This window comes from Globicephala melas, chromosome 16, assembly GCF_963455315.2.
Source record: "Globicephala melas chromosome 16, mGloMel1.2, whole genome shotgun sequence".
In the NCBI taxonomy this organism is placed as follows: Eukaryota; Metazoa; Chordata; class Mammalia; order Artiodactyla; family Delphinidae; genus Globicephala; species Globicephala melas.
In genome coordinates this window covers 33,546,828-33,567,098 of record NC_083329.1, presented here as the reverse complement: position 1 = coordinate 33,567,098, position 20,271 = coordinate 33,546,828, and the positions used below count along the sequence as shown (strand labels likewise).

General features: G+C 35.3%; 1 protein-coding gene across 2 annotated transcripts in view; it reads left to right on the top strand.

The window, feature by feature from the left end:
- Nucleotides 1-20,271, top strand: part of EXOC6 (exocyst complex component 6) — a 194,976-nt gene that overhangs the window by 18,275 nt on the left and 156,430 nt on the right. For both annotated transcript variants that reach the window (XM_030865100.2, XM_060286255.1), the window contains exons 2-4: nt 18,065-18,236; nt 19,517-19,564; nt 19,654-19,744. In XM_030865100.2, the coding sequence (XP_030720960.1) occupies nt 18,065-18,236; nt 19,517-19,564; nt 19,654-19,744 (311 nt within the window). The remainder of the gene's footprint in view (nt 1-18,064; nt 18,237-19,516; nt 19,565-19,653; nt 19,745-20,271) is intronic.

Sequence of the window (20,271 nt, the reverse complement as noted above, 5' to 3'; positions counted from 1 at the left end):
GATTTTTGAATTATAGGAAAGTGTTCCATGCTACTAGGTTATAGGGAAATCGACTCATGTTTTCTTTTGGTACTTGTATGGTTTTATTTTTTACATTCGCATTTCTGATCCTCTTGAATTTGCCTGGGGTATGATGTGATTTTATCTTTTTTTTTTTTTTGGCTGGCCCCCTGCCCCTGCAGTGGAAGCACGGAGTCATAACCACTGGATCACCAGGGAATTCCCTGATTTTATCTTTTTTTATATGGCAAGCCAGCTATCTTAACACTTCTTATTAAAAAGTATATCTTTTTCACATTGATTTGAGATGCTGCCATTATCATTTACTGCATTTTCTTATGTGGTGGGTCTATCTCTGGTTTTTATCCTGTTCATTGTCTACATGTCTGTTCATGTGCTATATACCATCATACAATTATAGAGACTCTATTGTTATAATATCTGGTAGGGCTTCCCTCACCTTATTGCTCATCTTTTTCAGGGGTTTCCTAGTGACTCTTCCTTGTTTATTCTTCCAAATGAACTTAATAAACTTGTCTCATTCTAGAAAAGTCCTCAAAGTATTTTATTGAGAATGAGTTAAATTTATAAATTAAATAGTGAGAACAGACATCTTGCTGATGTTTAGTCTTCATATCTATGAACATGTTATGTCTTTCAGGAGAGTTAGAAGTTTTGCACAAATAAATTTTAGAATTCTTTAAGGTTACGTGTAGTTATTTTAGTTGGGTCTTTTCTTACATTTTCATTTTTGTTTATATATGTGAATGCTGGTAATCTTTGTATGTTAATTTTTAACCTCTTAACTTTATTAAATTTTCTTACTGTTTGTAGTAATTTTTTCCCCATTGATTCCTTCTGGGTTTTCTAGGAATGTAATTATATAATTTGTATATAGAAATAATCTTACTTCTTCCATTCCAGGTCTTAAACCTTAGATTGCTATGTAGTCAAACTTCATAGCCTAATAATTGCAACACAGTAGAGATAGTGGGCATCTTTATCTTTATCTTGACTTTAGCAGGGAAGCCTTTAGTGTTTCCTCATTAAGGAGAACTCTGGCTTTTGAGCCGAGGTATTTATATTTTATTATGCTGAGGAAAAATACCCATTTTATTTAGTGTTTTTAACATGAAACACTGCTGAATTTTGTCTTTCCTGTGTCTATGGAGATGGTCATATGATTTGTTTTCCTTTTGCTCCATTAATATGATTGAATTTATTAATGTATTTCCTATTTTGAAATAGTCCTGTCTTCATAGAATAAATCCCATTTGTGTCATGATGAATTGCTCTTTTAGTGTGCCATTGGATTCTGTTTGTGCATATGCTTTTCAAAATTTTTTTGCATTGATACTCATAAATGAGATGGTCTGTAGTTTTCTTCTTCGGTGCAGTCTTTCTCAGGTCTTTGAATCAATGTTGTGCTTATTTCATTAAATAAAATTGGAAGTTTTCTTTGGAATAATATAATTAGCATTGATTATTATCTAATCTTTAAAGTTTTGTTAGAATTAATGATGAGATCAGCTGGGTCTGGTGCCTTTCTTTTTCTTTCTTTTTTTCTTGTAGGAGAGTCTTGATTCGTTTCTTTATTTCTTCTGTGACAGTTGGTCTGTGTTACGCTTTCTGTCTATACAGGGTCAGTAAGTTTTATTCTTTTGAAAAATTATCCATTTCTTCAAATTTATTTCAGTAGGGTTGTGCAAATGTAGTCTTATGCTAAAATTTCTTCAATTTTGATGGCTTATTTTATCCCCCTTGTCAGTTCTAATGTAGATATTTGTGATTTCACTCACTTTTTCCTTGATTAGGTTTGCTGGTGGTTGGTCTGTTTTGTTGATTTTTTAAAAATATCTGTCTTGGAATTTATTCATTCTAGTAATTTCTGTTTTCTAACTTATTCCTTTCTGCTTTTATATTTAACAATTTATTTCTTCTGTTTCTTTTGATTTATTTTTTATAGCTTTTTGTATTTTGCATTTGCTTTATTTTATTGAGGTAATTATTTAATGCTATTAATTTTTCTCTGATGACTGATCTAGCTGTATCTCTCATATTCTGATGTTTTCCTTATTGCTATCTTTTTTTTTTTTTTTTTTTTTTTGCTGTACGCGGGCCTCTCACTGTTGTGGCCTCTCCCGTTGCGGAGCACAGGCTCCGGACATGCAGGCTCAGGGGCCATGGCTCATGGGCCCAGCCGCTCCGCGGCATGTGGGTTCTTCCTGGACCGGGGCATGAACCCGTGTCCCCTGCATCGGCAGGCGGACTCTCAACCACTGCGCCACCAGGGAAACCCTCCTTATTGCTATCTTAAAGAAATTCTGCTGTTTTATTTTTGTATTTTCCTTTGATCCAACAGTTTTCTAAATAGTTATGTCTTAAAAATTTTTCTAGATGTGTAACTTTTTTATTTTTAAAAATTTGCTTTTAATCTTTAGTTTTATTACACTACAGTTAGATAAATCTGTTTGTACTAATTCTATTCTTTGGAATTCACTGAGGTTTTTATTTGTGGCTTAATATATGGTTAGTTTTCATGAGTGTTTCATGTACTCTTGAAAAGAAAGCATATTTTTTATTTGGGTTCTCAGTTTTACACACAGACTCCTTATTAAATAAGTTGGTTATATCTTCTAAGGTCTCATATTGTTTTTCATCTGATCTTTCTTGAATTGAGAGAGGTGTGTTACTGTCCCATTTTATTAGTTACTGTCTCTTCTCACATCTCTTATAGTTTCTGTTTTATGAAAGTTTGTTGCTAAAGTTTTGGGTATATAAATACTAATGTTATATTTATATTTTGAACTGTATTTTTTAGCATAAAGTGCACAGATTATAAGTGTAAAACTCAAATAATTTTCTCTTTTCCATGGTGAATGGTGGTTTTTGTTGTTGTTGTTTTTGGTTGTTTTGCTGAGAAGTCAATCTTAAGAGAATTTCTCCTTAATTATAGATTAATACTCCTGTAAAGGACTTTGGTAGCATATATAGATCATCTCTTAAGCTATTAGGCAAACTGCACATTAGATCTGCTGTAGACAATTTGATATTTTTGTTGAATTTTCTAAATTCTTCTAGGGAAGCAGTCTATGTCTGCATTCATTAATCTGCTTAATTGTTTAAGGTTTTTGAATTAAAATTTATTTAGCAATTCAATTTGTTATCCTAGAGGAGAAATTAAATTTCTGTGTATTAGGTGTTTCCATTCCTCATCTTTAGCTTTTTACCAAGTAGCACAAAAGTCAACAGGAAGAGACATCTCCTTGGTCAGGAGTGTAAAAACAGGAAGGAGGAAGTCTATTGCAAATCTCTGTTAGCTGATTATTAATTCACATTTCACCATAGAGGATGTCCATTAACGGTCATCTTTGTGCTGTGTTGTTAACCAGAATTTCAGTGAGTGTTAATGTTGGTATTACAGAATGTCAATCCTAGTTATAGGAAGTAATGTTAACTAACAGACTGCACTAGGCTCTTTCCTATGCATGGAAATAGGATACTATTCTTGAGAACGAGGCTGAGAAATTGTACATAGAGGAAAACAAGGCAAGTAAAATATAACATCAGAAATGCGGAGAAAATCATCTTTTGCTTTTTTGCCTTTGCTTGATCTTGATGCTTTGATAGGTTGTATGATCCTTTAAGATATGATCATATCCATTTTTTTAAAAAATTAGGGCATGTCAACTCTATCATTGAAATATTGTTTGACAGAATATCTTCAATTGAATTAGAGGAAACACCTGGGCATTATTTACTAAAGCATTCTAAGAATGCATGTGGCAAACTAGATGAAATATTTCATGGGAAAGGAGTGAATATTTTGTTAACAAGAAATCTTTTTCAGCATTTTGTAATGAAAGAAATTAAATGTTGTGTTTATACATTTCTGTGTTTATACATTCCTAGAGTTGCTAGACACTCTCAGTTACTCTGCAGCTACAAGATACCTACTTGGTTTAGATACCCAACACTGGTATTTTAGGACACTTATCCTGAGTTCTTTACTTGGCTGTACAATATTGTGGTTGTTTTGAAGAAGTTAAAAGTGTTGTGTAAAAGCTAGATGGCATTGTATTATTACTGTTTATTATTATTATTCTAGAGACCTGTTTGACATTTACTTTTCCTCAAGCGTCTGTTTAAACTATGCCTTTATTTCTGGATTATTTTGTGGTAATTCTTCCCAGCATTTTTTATATCATGGCACAAACAGAAAATTAGAATGAGGGTTGAGCTGATCACTGTTGTGGTATGCCTATAACTTATTCATTTGGGAAGACGTACTTTAATGTATTGATCAGATAAGGGAGTTTGTCAACTCCTTATAATTGTAAAATTGTGTGTGTGTGTGTGTGTTGTGTGCGTGTGTGCGTGCGTGCATGTATGTCTTAGTTAAGGATTTTTTGTTCGTTTGTTTTAGTTGTAAGTACCAAACCTACTTGAATTAACTTAAGGAAAAAAATGAAAGTTACTGGGTATCTCACAAAAGTCATACTTCTCAAAAGACTGGAACAAAGAAGTAGAAGACCATATTTCTTTCTGTTTCTCCATGCTTCATTCTGTCTTCATTTTCTGAGGTCTGGCTTTCTCTGCTTCTCTCTGCACTTGAGGATGACTACCTACAGCTTCTATATGTCAGTCTCAGGCACATAGAGCTGGCTATTTCTGAATTCCACTTCAAAATTCCTGAAAGAATGTGTCTAATTGAACCAGCTCGGGTCAGTTGTACACCTCTGGTGCAACGTACTGTGATTGGAAGGGGCTGTACTACTCGTTCAGCCTTGTGAACAGTTTTCAGAGACAAAGAATATATTACCGTTGTGTTTGTGCACTTTTCTGGGGAGAAGATCTATAACTTTTATTAAAATCACAGAGAAGAGTCTTGCCACTCCCTGGCCACTGCCCAGATAAAGGTTAAGAATAACTACTCTAAGAGTTATGATAGAATTCTCTCTACTTACAACAGGTATCCTTCAGGTCAGTTAGACAGTTTAATTGTCTTTTTCACAATACTATGTTCCTTCCTGGCTGTGTTTACCATGATTGAATTCCCTCCTCCTTATTTCTCCACCTACTCAAGTATTACCTGTCACTGAATTCCTTTCTTAGGTCCTATTTCCTCTATGAAATCTTGGCATCTTAGAAGACTGCATTCTATGTGGATAAATAAACAAATAAATAAATATATGCACACATATACATATATGTGTATTTTCTGTGTCTGAAATCTTATAGCATGGATTTTTAAAAATGCTACACAGTGTTATTTAGTTGTATGACTTAGGATATATATTTTCTTTTCTTTCTTTTTTTTTTTTTTCGTTGTACTGTGCGGCTTGCAGGATCTTAGTTCTTCAACCAGGGATTGAACCTGGGCCATGTAGTGAAAGTGCTGAGTCCTAACCACTGGACCACCAGGGAATTCCCTGTATATTTTAAGTAAATATCTTAAATGCAGGCCTAATGTAATAGTCCATGAAGCTTATTATTGTCATGCATCTCTGATTAGTTCCAACTGTGTTACGTAGCATAATGCCATGGGTACAACAGACTCATATTAAATACTTTTTGAACTGAATTAATGAAAAACAAGAACCTTCATTATAGAAAACTTGAAGAATATATAGAATAGAGAGGAGGGAAAAAAATCACTTTTTTCCCTACTGCTTACGGATAATCAAAATTCTAGTCATTTTTTATGTTAGAAACAACAAATATTTATTTATTGAAGTTATGATATTCAACATTTTAAATGTTGATCTTTGTTAAATATTTGTTAAATGAAGTTAAATTACATTATATATAATTTTCAACCTATTTTCTCTATTTGATTATTTCCTGTTGTTGCACATTTAGGTGGTTCTTATTTTTTGTGAAATTCTGTGAACGGTGATATGAACTCTAAAATAATTTCTTAGAATCTTGGTTCCTGGAAGTGAAAATAATCATGTAGGAAATAATAGGTAATAGCTAACATCTGTTGAATATTTACTATATGCCACTGTTTTAAACACTTATATGTGTTATTTTATTTAATCTTCATAAGAAGCAAATGAGGTACTCATTTTGCAGATGAAGAAACTGAGGTAGAGATAGATTAGGTCATTTGCCCTAGGCAGTCAGTAAGTGGTGAGCTAGACATGAACATAGGCCATTTGGCTTCTGAGCCTGTACTCTTAGTCATGATGCTTTGCCTTCTGATTTAGAGTATCATATAATGAAAGCTGCAATATAAAAACAATATTAAATTTTAACTTAAAAAGGTGGGAAGGTTTACATTAAGATTGGATCAGTGAGGAATGTGACCAGAATTATACTCAGGGAGGGAGGGTCCTGTATCTTGAACTTGTACTAGGTCAGATATAGGTCCCTTATTCCTCTGCAGCTCTGCAGTTACAAGATACAGGCCTCCAGTAGTTTTAGTAAGGCCAGTCTCTGGTTTATTCTCTCCAGGACTGGGGGTTGCTTGATGCAAGAAAAATCACTGACCTTTGTACCCTCTTCAGGCCCTTTTTCAATTCTAAATGATGGAAAAAACAAGATACCATCTTTCCCTGCCTTCTCTTTTTTCATCATTCCTATCCTCATTCATTCATTCCTGTGTTAAAAAGAACATAAATCAGATTTGCTTTTAGCCTTTCTTACTAGAAGGGCTAGTTATTTTCAATTTGGTAGACCGGGCCTAATAGAATCCATGTACAATGGTTTGTTTGTTGTTTTGTTTTCTGTTTTTGTCAGGCCTGAATGTGAAGGCAGGCAACTATTCTTTGTGTGGTTTGTGAGTGAGTGTGTGTGTGTTGTTGATGTTTGAGTATTGCCAACTTCATTTTAAAGGAGCTTAATTTTGAGAGAATTCATTAATGGAGGCATTGCCATAGTAATAAGAAAGATGCTCTGGAATTGAGTAATGAACATGTTACTGACATATTTAAGGTAAAGAATTTCAGCAACTGAGTGTTTGGTGATTTTTTGCAGTGAGTTCCTTTTACCTTTTTTCATGCAATATTCTCTAACAGTCCGTGTGAGTTCAAGACTTGGATTGTAGACCTGGCTCTGGCCTTTTGTAGACACGTGCTGTTGAGCAAATCCTTTAACTTCTCTGAGCCTCATTTCCTTCATCTGTGAGGCAGAGATAAAACCAGTTGCCCTGTCCACTTCCCTCGGGTTCTTGGTATCAGATGCAATGATGTATGCAGAACTGCTTTGTGGATTGCAAAGCACCAGTACAAATGTAAAAGATTATTTTTATTTTGTTAATTATATTCTGCTTTTGAATGGACACAGAATTGCTCTTCTCAACTTCGTGTTTTTTGTCCGTTTTTTCTGCTGAGCTCTGAAATGACCAGCAGAAGTGGACTGTGTGGTCAGGATGAATAGTGGGAGTTAGGATCAGCCTTGTATCAGGGTAACCATCTTTCGTTTTTCTTCCACACTATTTCTGAATTACACTTATTTGGCAAAGTGTCTTTTGAAAAACACATTGTAAAAATTAAATTAATATATATTAATGTATATTTATTTTTTAAATGAATAACTTTGGAATCCTTTCTTTCAGAGTTAGAATGAAATGCATTTACAGCTGACTTTAATTTTTTTTTTTTTTTTTTTTGCGATACGCGGGCCTCTCACTGTTGTGGCCTCTCCCGTTGCGTAGCACAGGCTCCGGACGCGCAGGCTCAGCGGCCATGGCTCACAGGTCCAGCCGCTCCACGGCAAGTGGGATCTTCCTGGACTGGGGCACGAATCCGTGTCCCCTGCATCAACCACTGCGCCGCCAGGGAAGCCCTGTCTTTTCATTTTGTTAATGGTTTCCTTGGCTGTGCAGAAGCTTTTAAGTTTGATTAGGTCCCACTTGTTTATATTTACTCTTATTTCTTTTGACTTGAGAGATTGATCCAAGAAAGTATTGCTACGTTTTACGTCTGAGAATGTTTTGCCTATGTTCTCTTCTAGGAGATTTATGATATCATGTCTTATAGTTAGATCTTTAAACCATTTGGAGTTTATTTTTATATATGCTGTGAGGGAGTGTTTTAATTTCATTGATTTACATGCAGCTGTCCAGCTTTCCCAACACTACTTGCTTGTCTTTTCTCCATTGTATATTCTTGCCTCCTTTATCGTAGATTAATTGACTGTAGGTGTGTGGGTTTATTTTTTGCCTCTCTATTTTGTTCCATTGATTTGTATGTCTGTTTTTGTTGTTCTGCTGTTTTTAACCATTATATTAAAGCAGTAGATAACATCATAAAGCAGATTTAAAAAAGGAGGAAATATTTTTATTTTGATTTCACAGTACTTAGTTGTTAATTAGGTTGAGTATGAGATAGATGCACACCGTATTTTGATACAATCGTAAAAGAAAAATATTTGGATTTCTAGAGATTACTTTTTGGTGAAGAGTGCCCTCTAGTGAACCTTTTCTCTTTATTAAGATTTACAGTTCTTTGCATCCTCACAGCATTTGTGGACTGAAGACACCTTCAGTTCTCAAGGAATTTAGAAGATAAAACATACACTAAGTAATTGGAGAATAAATTTGATGTGTTATACAAATAAATAAAAGATAGTGTATTATTGGGCTTCCCTGGTGGCGCAGTGGTTGAGAGTCTGCCTGCTGATGCAGGGGACACGGGTTCGTGCCCTGGTCTGGGAAGATCCCACATGCCGCAGAGTGGCTAGGCCCATGAGCCATGGCCGTTGAGCCTGCGCGTCTGGAGCCTGTGCTCCACAACGGGAGAGGCCACAACAGTGAGAGGCCCACATACCGCAAAAAAAAAAAAAAAAAAAAAAAAGATAGTGTATTATAGACTGTATGTAAAAGAGGTGGGAAAATTCTAGGTAATGGGGAATTCATTATTCAATATAGCTATTCATGAAAGTATCCCAAAGGAACTATCTTGAGGTGAATTCTGAAGGAAGTTTAAGATTGAGGCATATTGTGGGGAAGAGCATCCTGGGGTCAAAAAGGAAGTTAAGGACAGTGCCAAAAAGGATTAGTGCCAAAAGGGAAAAAGAAATAGTGAAAAAAAGAATTATTCTGGAAAAGATTTAAATTTAATTCGATTTTAAATATTTTAAGCAAATGTCCAAACAATTTGTTCATGTACTTAGAAACCTTTTTCAGAGGTTTGGGAAGGATTCTGCTGGACAGTTGTGGCTTGGAGTCTTTCATGCGACTGCAGTCAGATACTGGTTGCTGCTTGGGCTAAAATCAGCTGAGGCTCACCTGGACTAGACAGCCACGGTGGCTCACTCACATTGCTGGCAGATGATGTGCTGTCATTTGGGAGCGCCCACATGTGGCCTCTTCAGCATGTCATTTTTAGGATTGTTAGATTCTTACGTGATGGATGGTTTTCCCCAGAATGAGTATCTAAAGACCTCTGTGTGGAAGCTGCATGGCTTTTTTTCTAGCTTCTGAAGTCACATACTATTATTTAAGTTATATTCCATTGGTTGAAGCAGTCATAAGCCTGTCCAAATTCAAAGGAAAGGGAAGGTGTGTCAGAGAATTTTGGACCTGTGTTATAAAATTTCATTTACTTTCTTGCCTCCTTGAAGAGTTAGGCTCAGCACAGATAAATTTTAATGATTTAGGGAGCAGCCATCCTCTGTATTAAAGTTACCTGTGCATATGCCTGTCTTTTGTGCTTAATTTTCAGTTTCTGTTGTACATGGTTGGTACTTAATGAATATTGTTGGAAAGAATTCTCCTTTCTCTTTATCCTGCTGTTAATGCTTTGGAGCTATTTCACTTCTTATTTGCACCTGGATTACAGAGAAGCAGGGAAAGTTATGGGAATTTGTTATTCATGTTTGATGTATTTGATGAAATGGAAAATGTTAGGAATACTAACATTTAACATGACACCTTATATTGACTATTTTTTTTCTTGCTGTTCTAAATTGCTAAATTACTGTAATATAAATTTATTTTTTTCCCCAAGATGGAGTGGTACTTTGAGCAGTCCTTTTGTGTATTTAAGGAAGGGAAATGGTGTCTTTGCTATTCATTGTTTAAAAAAAAAAGAATTCCAAATCATGTGACCTTATGTAAAAGGGGCTTTTCTCCCCAATGAGAACTCATTTGCTGTCTTTGAATATTTTAGCTTATTGTTTCTCATATGGATGTTACTGGAATTTGGGACACCTTAAATGTATCTAAAGGCTGCTGAAGAGAGTTGCAGTGTTTCAAGTCCCATTTCTGATTCTAGCTGCAGGTTTTCAAGTGGGTTATAAACTGGTATTAAAGACACTGCTCCACTGAAAAATTAGATTACATTTCCAATTTACATAGCCTAGGATACAAAAACCAAGTGGTCACTTAGGGTAGGAGCAGTTAGAGTATCTCAGTGTAGCTTCTCCTAGTTTCCAGGATCCATACAGTAGGCACAGAGAACTGCTGATGAGACAAAGTAGCGTCTCACTGGTGTGTAACTGCCCTTTTATACTTGGGGCTTACATATATCCTGTTCTGAAAGAACTTAAACTAGCAATTCATATGCTTCTATTTAAGGAAATATTTTCAAATCTTGGCCTTAAATTACTTGCCAAATGACTGGTTTGTTGCATGACCAGTTTGCTGAATTTACCAAATTTATTGATATACCGAAAACCTGTTTTAAAAACTATTTTTGAGATTGATAGCAAGTAATTTGTATTGGATACGATGGTTTTCATAGCTTTTTGAAAACTTCTGATCACTTTTTCTGTGTTACGTTTAACATTGTTTTCATAGCAGCATTTTTAGGAATGTTAAATTTGTCAAAAGCTGATAATCCTAGGGTGGTTAATTGTCATAAATATGTTTAATATTAGAAAAGTATATTTTTATAGTTAGTAACCAAAATTTTAGTACTAATCAGTATGATTGGTACTTAGAACATGAAAAGCATTCAATACAAGTATGAAATTGCTGAAAAAGTATCATAAATAATCTCATTAATATGAAATACCAAATCTTGAATACTAATTATTGGAAATATAAAATTAATATTTTAGAAATTAAGTTTGATAAGCCATTAGAAACTTTGGTGAGAGAATAGAAAAATGCCTATGGACGGGAAGAATATAGAATGCTCAAATGGATGCAAACACAATTTTTTATTACTAGAAGTACAGAATTAAGGCAAATGTGTCATTTGAGGAACTGGTGAAAGAAATGTGGTTAATGTTTGAAAAAGTAGAAAATGATATTAAAAAGCATACAGTGGAGGTCAGAAGTAGCTGATACAAGTATTTTAGTAAAAGAAAATTTAAAAAATAATTTCTCAGGAAACAGATTTTATTTTCTTTAGAGTTATTATGATGGAATTTTTTTTTACAATGAAGATACAATGAAAGAAAAAGATACTGAAAATAGTGTACGGGTATTATATGCTTTTTGACAAAAAAATCCTAATGTTGCCAGTAATAAGAAGAGAGTTCTTTTTCACATAGTATCTTGTGAATGTTTGTTTTCCTTCAGAAAGATGTTTTCCTAAGATTAGTAAATTATTAATATTATTAACAGAACGTAGCATCTGTCTAAAATATCGAAGTAGCCTGAGTGCCTCCATTAAGACATTTGATTTGATGATAAAAGCATTAATTTTCAAAGAACCAATTTTAACATTTAAATGACATCTTAGTTTTCTTATATTTACTTTATTACCACTAGGTGGAGCCCTGTGCATACAATTCAAGAGGCATTTCAGAAAGCACATTTACTTGTTTACATCCTATAAGCCTGATATATCAGATGATCATATACTGTGAGATAACTCATATTTCCGTACTTTGCATTGCTGTGGAAGATTAGATATAATGAAGATAGAAAGTGTGTACCTAAAATTTTTTTTTGCTATGCTCTTAAGACATAAACATTTTTTAAGACATACAGGAATGCTTTTATGCATTCCTAGTTGCTAAAGTTAAAATATGTAAATAAAATCATAGTGTAGCGTAGTCCATCTTTGTTTTTCTTCACGAAGTTTTAAAGTCATCTCTTCTTTTAAAATTGATTTGCATCTGAGTTTTGTCTGATTAGCATTAAATTTTGCCAGAAGTAAGGTTTTATTGTGCTAAGCTTTTGGAAGTGCTGACTGGACTCTTATATTGAAGTCATTATCTATATATGGAGCACTAAGTTGCACCCACAGTGGATGTGGGTAGTGGAAAATTTACCGACTTTCTAATGTTCACTCTTTCTGGTTTTGTCATATCTGTGTGTATTTATTTATAGAAACTTGATTAGGCTTGCCAACAGACATTATAAAATCCTGGGGACATTTTGAAAGAAGAAAAAATTATTTTCAGTAACATTGTATATTGCTTGAACATTTAGAACAGCAATATATCTGGCACACTAATTAGATGGATACAACTCTTAACCAACTTAGGATTCAAGGAATGAATAGTGCTGATTGGTATTTCCTTTCTTGCCCTGCAAGTCAGAATTTCAAAGAATAATGATTATCATTCAAAGACATAAAAAGGAAAAAGAAAAATAGATTTTTCAGAGTCCCGTCAGCTGAGGTTAGCTGAGTACCGGGCCCTCAGTTTTCTCTGCTTCATACTTTGTTCCTCCTTATTTTCTTGCGTTTGTAATTTAATACTGCCTAACAATTAGCTATGCCTCAGTTCTCATCCCCTTTTTCTGTTCGTTGGATGATTTCACCTGATGGGTGCAACAGTGCACATCAGGGATTCCCTACTGAGTCATTCTCAATTGTTGATCTTCAAAGGTGATCTGGTTAGTTGCTATGCTGGTAACTTCTCTGCATTCTCATGCTGCTTATCACCATTTCTGATTGGAGAGGCTGTCTAAAATAATGGTTAAGAGCACTGGCTTTGGAGCTAGGTAGACCTGGGGTTAAATCTTGGTCCCACTACTCTGTGACTTTGGACTTAAAGTCTTAATCTTCCCAAACTACATTTGTAGATTGGGATGCTAACAGTATCTACATCATTAAGCTGTAGTGAATACTAATGAGATAATGCATGTAAATCACCTAATAGTGAGTACTTGGTCGTGTGTTACTGTTTTTTTTGTAGTCTTTATTACATTAAGCCAGAAGCAGCAGAATATGACTCCTCTTTAGTCCACTAAGTCTCTGGGGAATTGTCGACAGGGAGTGCTCATCTTCTCTGCTTCTCTCCATAAACGTCTCCCTCCACCTTGTCACCAGATCATCTCTATAATTAAGCATAGATTCCTTCAGAGAGAAGATTGATAATTCTTGCTATGCAAAAATTCTTGGGATAAGAATTGCTCTTCTTTTCTTCCTTTTTCCAGTGTTCTATACATACCCACCTTTTATCCCTTCCTGCCTCTCTCTGTTCACTTAGCTATTTGTTATTGGCTTTATTGGCAAATTTTTAGAGTAATTATTTTTTACTTTACTTTTCATAAGAGTGGGTAGAGGGTTAAATCGACTACATGTCGTGATTAATGCCTTTTTTGAGTGCTTGGATTTGGCTTTTAGATTTGTGTTGCATCTATTAAATTAAGAAAGGCAGAACTATGTACTTTCTAGGGTTCTTTTCAGGACCCTAGAATATTCTATCGTTTGGTGAATTTTGGATTCTGGCACTTGCCAGGTCATCCTTCAATACTTTGTTTAAATGTAATTCATTTCTGTGATTTAGAACATTTCTTTATCTCAACTTCATTTCTGTGTACTCTGCTCAGAATGATCTCGTTGATAGGGATTGTGGTTGACAAGTGGTTGTATCAGCTTGGAGTGCAACTTGTACTCAGGACTGGAATGGCAGATGGTTACCAAGGGTCAGGAGAGACTAATCAGTAGGCAGATCAAGACCTACTCTTCCTTCTCATTCACAGTACTAATTCTTTAATGTTATTTTTATTTCCTATATTGGGACTTACCTTTCTATTTTAATAGCAGAAGGCATGGAATGTAAGTAGTTCACCCATTTCAGGCTTTGGTTTTCTGTTAATGGATGGTGGGAAATACGTATGTCATGATATTGTTTTTCTCCATACTAATAACATCAATAGAAAAAAAGGTGTTCACCTGCTATAATAGTTACACTGCTATTATATGTTTTAATATATATGCTGTAATATATGTATTATATCCTTATATATGTGTGTATATATATAAATAGATGCTATGATAGCTGCACTGGCAGTGTTCTGAAGCGCTATAAAGCAGGAGTAGTTTTTAAAGCTCTAGAGAATAAATTGGAAAGGCACACTAAGGTTTGGACTTTAAGAACTTTCTAAAATAAAATAGACTTCTGGGAAATAACTGTTGTTTCTCTTCTTTTTATTTATATGTCAGTGTTATTTTTTAAAGAGATAACAGTATTGCCTTTGCACTCACAAAAGGAGTCAAACTTTCCTTTGGAGTGACACTGTAGTAGGGCAGTCCTGAAATACCTCTTGCTAGTTTTTTGCTACAATGCTACAAGAGTAATAGAAAAAAAAAAAAAAGAGCAGGTTCTTTTGGTATTTTCTGTTTACTACCTGGTATTTTAAGAGCCAGATAAATATCAAACTTTTATTAAAATATGTAAAAAATGATCTTAGAAATGCATATATATACATTACTTAAAGAAATATAACACTTGTTCACAATTATGAAATAAAAATTTGTTTATAGCACACCAGGGTCAGTTAAATAAATTTCCTCTTGCACATAAATTTTCCTTTGGTATAATGTTGTTTGTTTAACTAAGAGTTCTTGTTAGCTATATGTGTTAATTATAGGAAAAGCATGAGATGGGAATTCTGCTACTGCCTCAGTCACTCACTAACTAGGTGACGCTGGGCAACTAACTCATTTACCATTTCTATGCCTGTTTCCTCATTTGTAAAAAGGAGGCAATGATATTTTCTATGGTGTGGTGTAAGAAATAAATGAAACATTAGTTGTAAAGATTATAAAAGTCCCTATACAATTGTCAGGTATTAGGGGTAGTCAGCTCCTACAGCATGGGTAATTGAGTGTTAGCTACTTGATATTTGCAGCCAGTACTTAATTATTCAGCAGATGGTTCACTTATTTAACAAGGATTGGATGTCTCTTATGTACATACTATGATAGTAGCCAGTGTATATTGAACACTTACTATGTGTCAGTTACTGTGCTAAGAGTTTTTCGTACGTTTACTATAACTTAATCCTCATAACACTCTGATGTAGATACTTTTTAAATCCCTATTTTATTGTTGAGAGAATTTGGTTTTAGAGAAGTTGGATGGCTTAGCTGAGGTTGAACAGCTAGTAAGTGTCCTTTTTGATTCCATCCATCCATCTGTCCATCTATCAATTATTTACTGACCACCTGCTACATGATAGGCTGTATTCTAGGGCTGGGTGTGCAACAGGGAACAAAACAGACAAAAACTCTCTGCCCTCCTGCAACTTACATTCCAGTGAGCAAAGACAGAAAATAAAAGTGTGAAATAGAGAGTATATTCAATAGTGGTAAGAGTGATGCAGTGACAAAGTAAATTCCTTTATTTTAGAAAAAAAAAAAAGCAGGAAAGGGAATTGTGTGTGTGTGTGTGTGTGTGTGTGTGTTTATAATGTGGATATTGTGGCCAGAAAGGGCTTCATCAAGAAGGAGACCCAAAAACCTGAAGGAGGAGAGGGAGACAGCCATGTGTGAGAAATGTGATCCAGCTAGAGGAAACAGCATGTGCGGAGCATAGGACAGGAATGTGCTTGGTGGGTTTCAGGAACCACAAGGAGGCCAGTGTTGCTGGCGTGGAATAAGTAAAGTATTAGGAAGTGAGGTAATTGTGATAATATGGGGCAGAATTATGTAGGGCTTTATAGGCTGCTGTAAGAAAAATAGGGTTTTGAGCAGAAGAGAGACATGGGGTCTGACTTATATTTTAGTGGGATTATTTTGTCTACTTTGTTGAGAACAGACTGAAGGGAAACAAGGGTGGAATCAAGGAGACTGGTTAGGGAGCTGTTGGCAATAATCTAGGCAAGACACGTTGTTGGCGTAGTGCAGGGTGATACCAGTGGAGGTAGTGAGATGTGGCTGGATTGTTTTGGTGGGGAGGTGAGAGAAGAGAATAGTCAGGGATGATTTCAAGGTTTTTTTGCCTGAACAACTAGAATAATGGAGTTTACTAAGATGAGGGAAGGCTGTGGGAGGACCAGGGTTTGGGGAAGAAGATAGGAATTCATTTTGGACATATTTGAGATGCTTATCAGATATCCAGTTGGAGTGATGCATGAGTTTGAAGTTCAAGGGAGAGGTCAGGCCTAGAAATATAAATTTGGGACGTGTGAGAGTGTTTATGGAATTTAAAAGTCCAAGTCTAGGTGAGATCTAGAGACAGTATAGGTAGAAAAGAGACGATATCCAAGATCAGAGCCTAGTTCTAGCTTAGCTCTTGAAGGCCCAAGTTCTTAATGATTGCAACCTTATATTGCTGTGTCTAGTGTTATAATAGGTACTCACTAAAAATCTGCCACATGGAGGCTGCCCTCAAGAAGCTTATGGTCTTTGTGGAGAAACACAATATATGACATATACTTGAAACATTTAAGTTATAATGTAAAGAAATATTTGTATATAATGTGTCAGAGTGAGCAGACTGACTTTTTGTCTGTCCTACAGATGAAAAGATTACTTGGCATGGAAATGATTGAAAAAGGCCTGCTGGAGGAAATGGGACTTGAACTGAACCTCAAACCATGGGCAACAGATGGGGGCACACACTTTTGGGAGGTCCCCAAGACTGCTTTCAGGTTCAGTATGGTCCAGTGGTTCACACTCCGTGCTCCCAACTCAGGGGGCCCAGGATTTGATCCCTGGTTGGGGAACTAAGATCCCACATACTGCAACTAAGCCTGTGTTCCGCAACTAGAGAAGCCCGCGCACTGCAACAAAAGCCCAGTGCAGCCTAAATAAATAAATAAAATAATAATTTTTAAAAAGATACAGATTAAAATTAACAACAGGAGAAGGCACATCAGGCAGGATTTAGGAGAGTTCCAGCAGGGAGCTTCCAATTGTCCTTTCCTACTGGAGTCATGTGGACAGCACTTATTTCCCCCAGCAATGATGCATGGTAACAGTCATGGAGTATTACTAACCAGGGAAGCTCTCCCAAGCCATGGTGTCTTTTACTGGGGGTTGGTCCCATAGGCACAGCTGACTGCCTGAGTTGCTGACCTTAATCTTCAGCCCCTCCAGAGCTCATACCATGTGGTTCCATGCCCCCATCAACTGTAAATCACATTGTAAGTCACATTGTTAGCTTAGACTATTTGGCATTGCCCAAGGCGCCCAAGTAAACAAAGGCATCTATCAGGCAGGACATTCCAAGGCTAACCGCCGAGGAGTTGGGAGCAAGGGCCAAACCTTTTTTTGGGCAAGGTTAATCCTTTCCTTCATGGTGGATGGGGAAGTCCCTCAATGTGGAGCCAGCAGGAGCTAAAATACAGTAGGAGTGCAAACGTCATGTTTAGAGAACATTGGGGTGATTGCAGTATGGTCTTGTACTTGGGAATATGAACTCTGGAGCCAGATTACCAGGATTCATATCCCATATTCATGTTCATTCCACAACTAGCAACCAGCTGTCACTTGCTAGTTGTGGAATTTATGACAGTTACATAATCTGTAACTTATCTGTAAATTAGCAAGGGTAATAACAATACTACGTTACAGGCTTGTTATGAGGATTAAAGAGTTAATATATAAAGCACTCAGAATATGTCCTGACACATAGTAAATGCTGTAGAAATCAGGAGTTTGTTCATTCATTCCTTCATCATTCACTTAGTGATTCTTTTTTGAGCACTAGTATGTTTGAAGACTTCATCTCCTGAATCTCAAACTTTTATTTCCAGATGCCTAGTGATATATCTAGAGGGCTATGGCTCTTTAAATATTAACATGTTCAAAAAGAAATTAAGTATTTTCCACCCAAATTATTTCTATTAATGTCAGTACTATCAACCTAGTCTCTTCAGAGATTTTATTTTAAGACATCAGCTCTTGCAGAGATTGGGCTTAATAAAGAGTAAATTTTGGTGAACTGGGAAGTTAATGTTAGCTTTCTTTTTGTATATATACAGGTCTGTGTATGATGACCAACCAAATGCACACAAGAAGTTTATGGAAAAGTTAGATGCTTGTATCCGTAATCATGACAAGGAAATTGAAAAGATGTGTAATTTTCATCATCAGGGTTTTGTAGATGCTATTACAGAACTCCTTAAAGTAAGGACTGATGCAGAAAAACTGAAGGTAAGAAATAGTTAAAATTCTGTTTACCTTTGCTCTCAAATTACTCAAGTATTAGTTTATAGTGCATATTTACAAATCATTATTAAATGCACTATTTTTAAGAAGTGGATTAGTGTACATATTTGGGAATGCTCTATTAATACAGTTGTCATGCTAATGACAGGAGTAATCTCTTTTTTTTTTTTTTTTTTTTTTTGTAAACCAAGTAATGCATTGACTTAACAGGATTTCTTTCCATGCAGGGAATTGAACTCAAAAAATTCACACAATGAAAGGCCTCATTTGGAGTTTTAGAGTTCTAAAGTGACGATTAGTACAATATTGATAAAAAGCTATCTTCTGAAAACTTCTAAAAACTTACTATAAATGATTGTGTTCTCAAAGTTATTTAATTATAGTGAAATTGTTTTTTTTCTTAGTTTAATAGCAATGTGTAGTTTTCTTAAGGAAAATTGGTCTACATTTTCTGCCACACAGCAAAAACATTATTTATTAAATGAGACCTGGATTTGTTCTGTCAGAATACAAAATATTTAGTTATAAGAATTGTCCTATTTATCTTTCTTTACATTTGGAGAGCTTAGCAGACAGAATGACCCTGGTTCACCAGAGGTTATGATTAGAAAACCATTATATAAAGGATATTCAGATAACAAGAGACCAAATACAGCATCAATGAGGTCACTGAGCATCTTTGTTCAGAAATTAATGAGATTTTTAATAAACCAGAATGTGCTTCCTTACTATGATGACCTAATGAGTCACTTAATATGTGGGAAAATTTGAGGTTGAGCTTTGCCTGCACCTGCAGCATTAAAATGTTGCTGTGGATTGAGATTTCCGTGTTTGATGTTAATCAACCACCCAGTGTTTGCATTCAGCAAAGTATGAATGTTTAATTACCATAAAATGCAATCACTATTTCCTACAGACAATGAATGGCACATAGACCTCATTGAAGTTATCAAAAAGGGACCAGTGGTCAACTGGGTCAGTGATTTGAATTGTTTTACAGACTTAGAGAAGCAAGTAAAGTTCAAAAATCTGGATTAAATTTGAGAAGTTTGCCACAGAATCTGTTAAAAAGAACTGTCATAAGTAATTGAAGTTAACAAAAGCCCTTTTCAATCAAAAGTTCAAGTTCAAGCTGTAGAGTTAATTTGAATTTGCATTTCTTTGTTCTAAGTTTCTCATGAAGCATGATCTGATTACAAGGGTGAGCAGTTACATCAGGGCAGTTTTATGCGTATTTGTCTAACTAAGGTGAAATTATTTTTAAGGTGCAAGTTACTGATACCAACCGAAGATTTCAAGATGCTGGAAAGGAGGTGAGAAAATGATACATTTTTTTGAGTATTCAATATGTAGATGCCATTTAACTGTTCATTTTAAAATATGGACATTTCTTCTTTTTAAGGTGATAGTCCAAACAGAAGATATTATTCGATGTAGAATTCAGCAGAGGAATATTACAACTGTAATAGAAAAATTGCAGTTATGCCTTCCAGGTAAGTTAAACTTGTCTATAATGTAACGTTCAGCTTGGTGAAATTGTAATTTAATGGTAGTGTATAGTCATTATACATTATAGGTATTACAGATTACTTGGTGATTGTCCCCCCCCCCCCCCAGAGCCCATGGTATTCTTTCTTATCTACTTTATTCCCTGAATTTTCATGGTTTTCCTTATTATAAGGCCCCTATTTGATGATCTGTCACATCAGTCTCCTAGAACAACCCCTACCTTTCCATTTCCTTTCTGCCTAGTTTGCCCTTTGTCCCTCCCCAACCCACCCCCTGCCTTTTTTCCCCTCAGAATACTTTCCCATGGAGAGAGTGTCTTTTGATTACATTTTCTTTCATTTTCCTAATTAGCCTAATTTTTTTACCTTTAGTTTTCCATTGTTTTCTTTTTGTCACTTAAGCAGGTTTGCCTTTGGTCACAATTTCATTTTGCTAATAAGAAAACATCCAAAAGTGCTAGATCTTTTCCCTTTTTCGGTCTTGCCTTTCCTCTTATATTTTGGGAAGACTG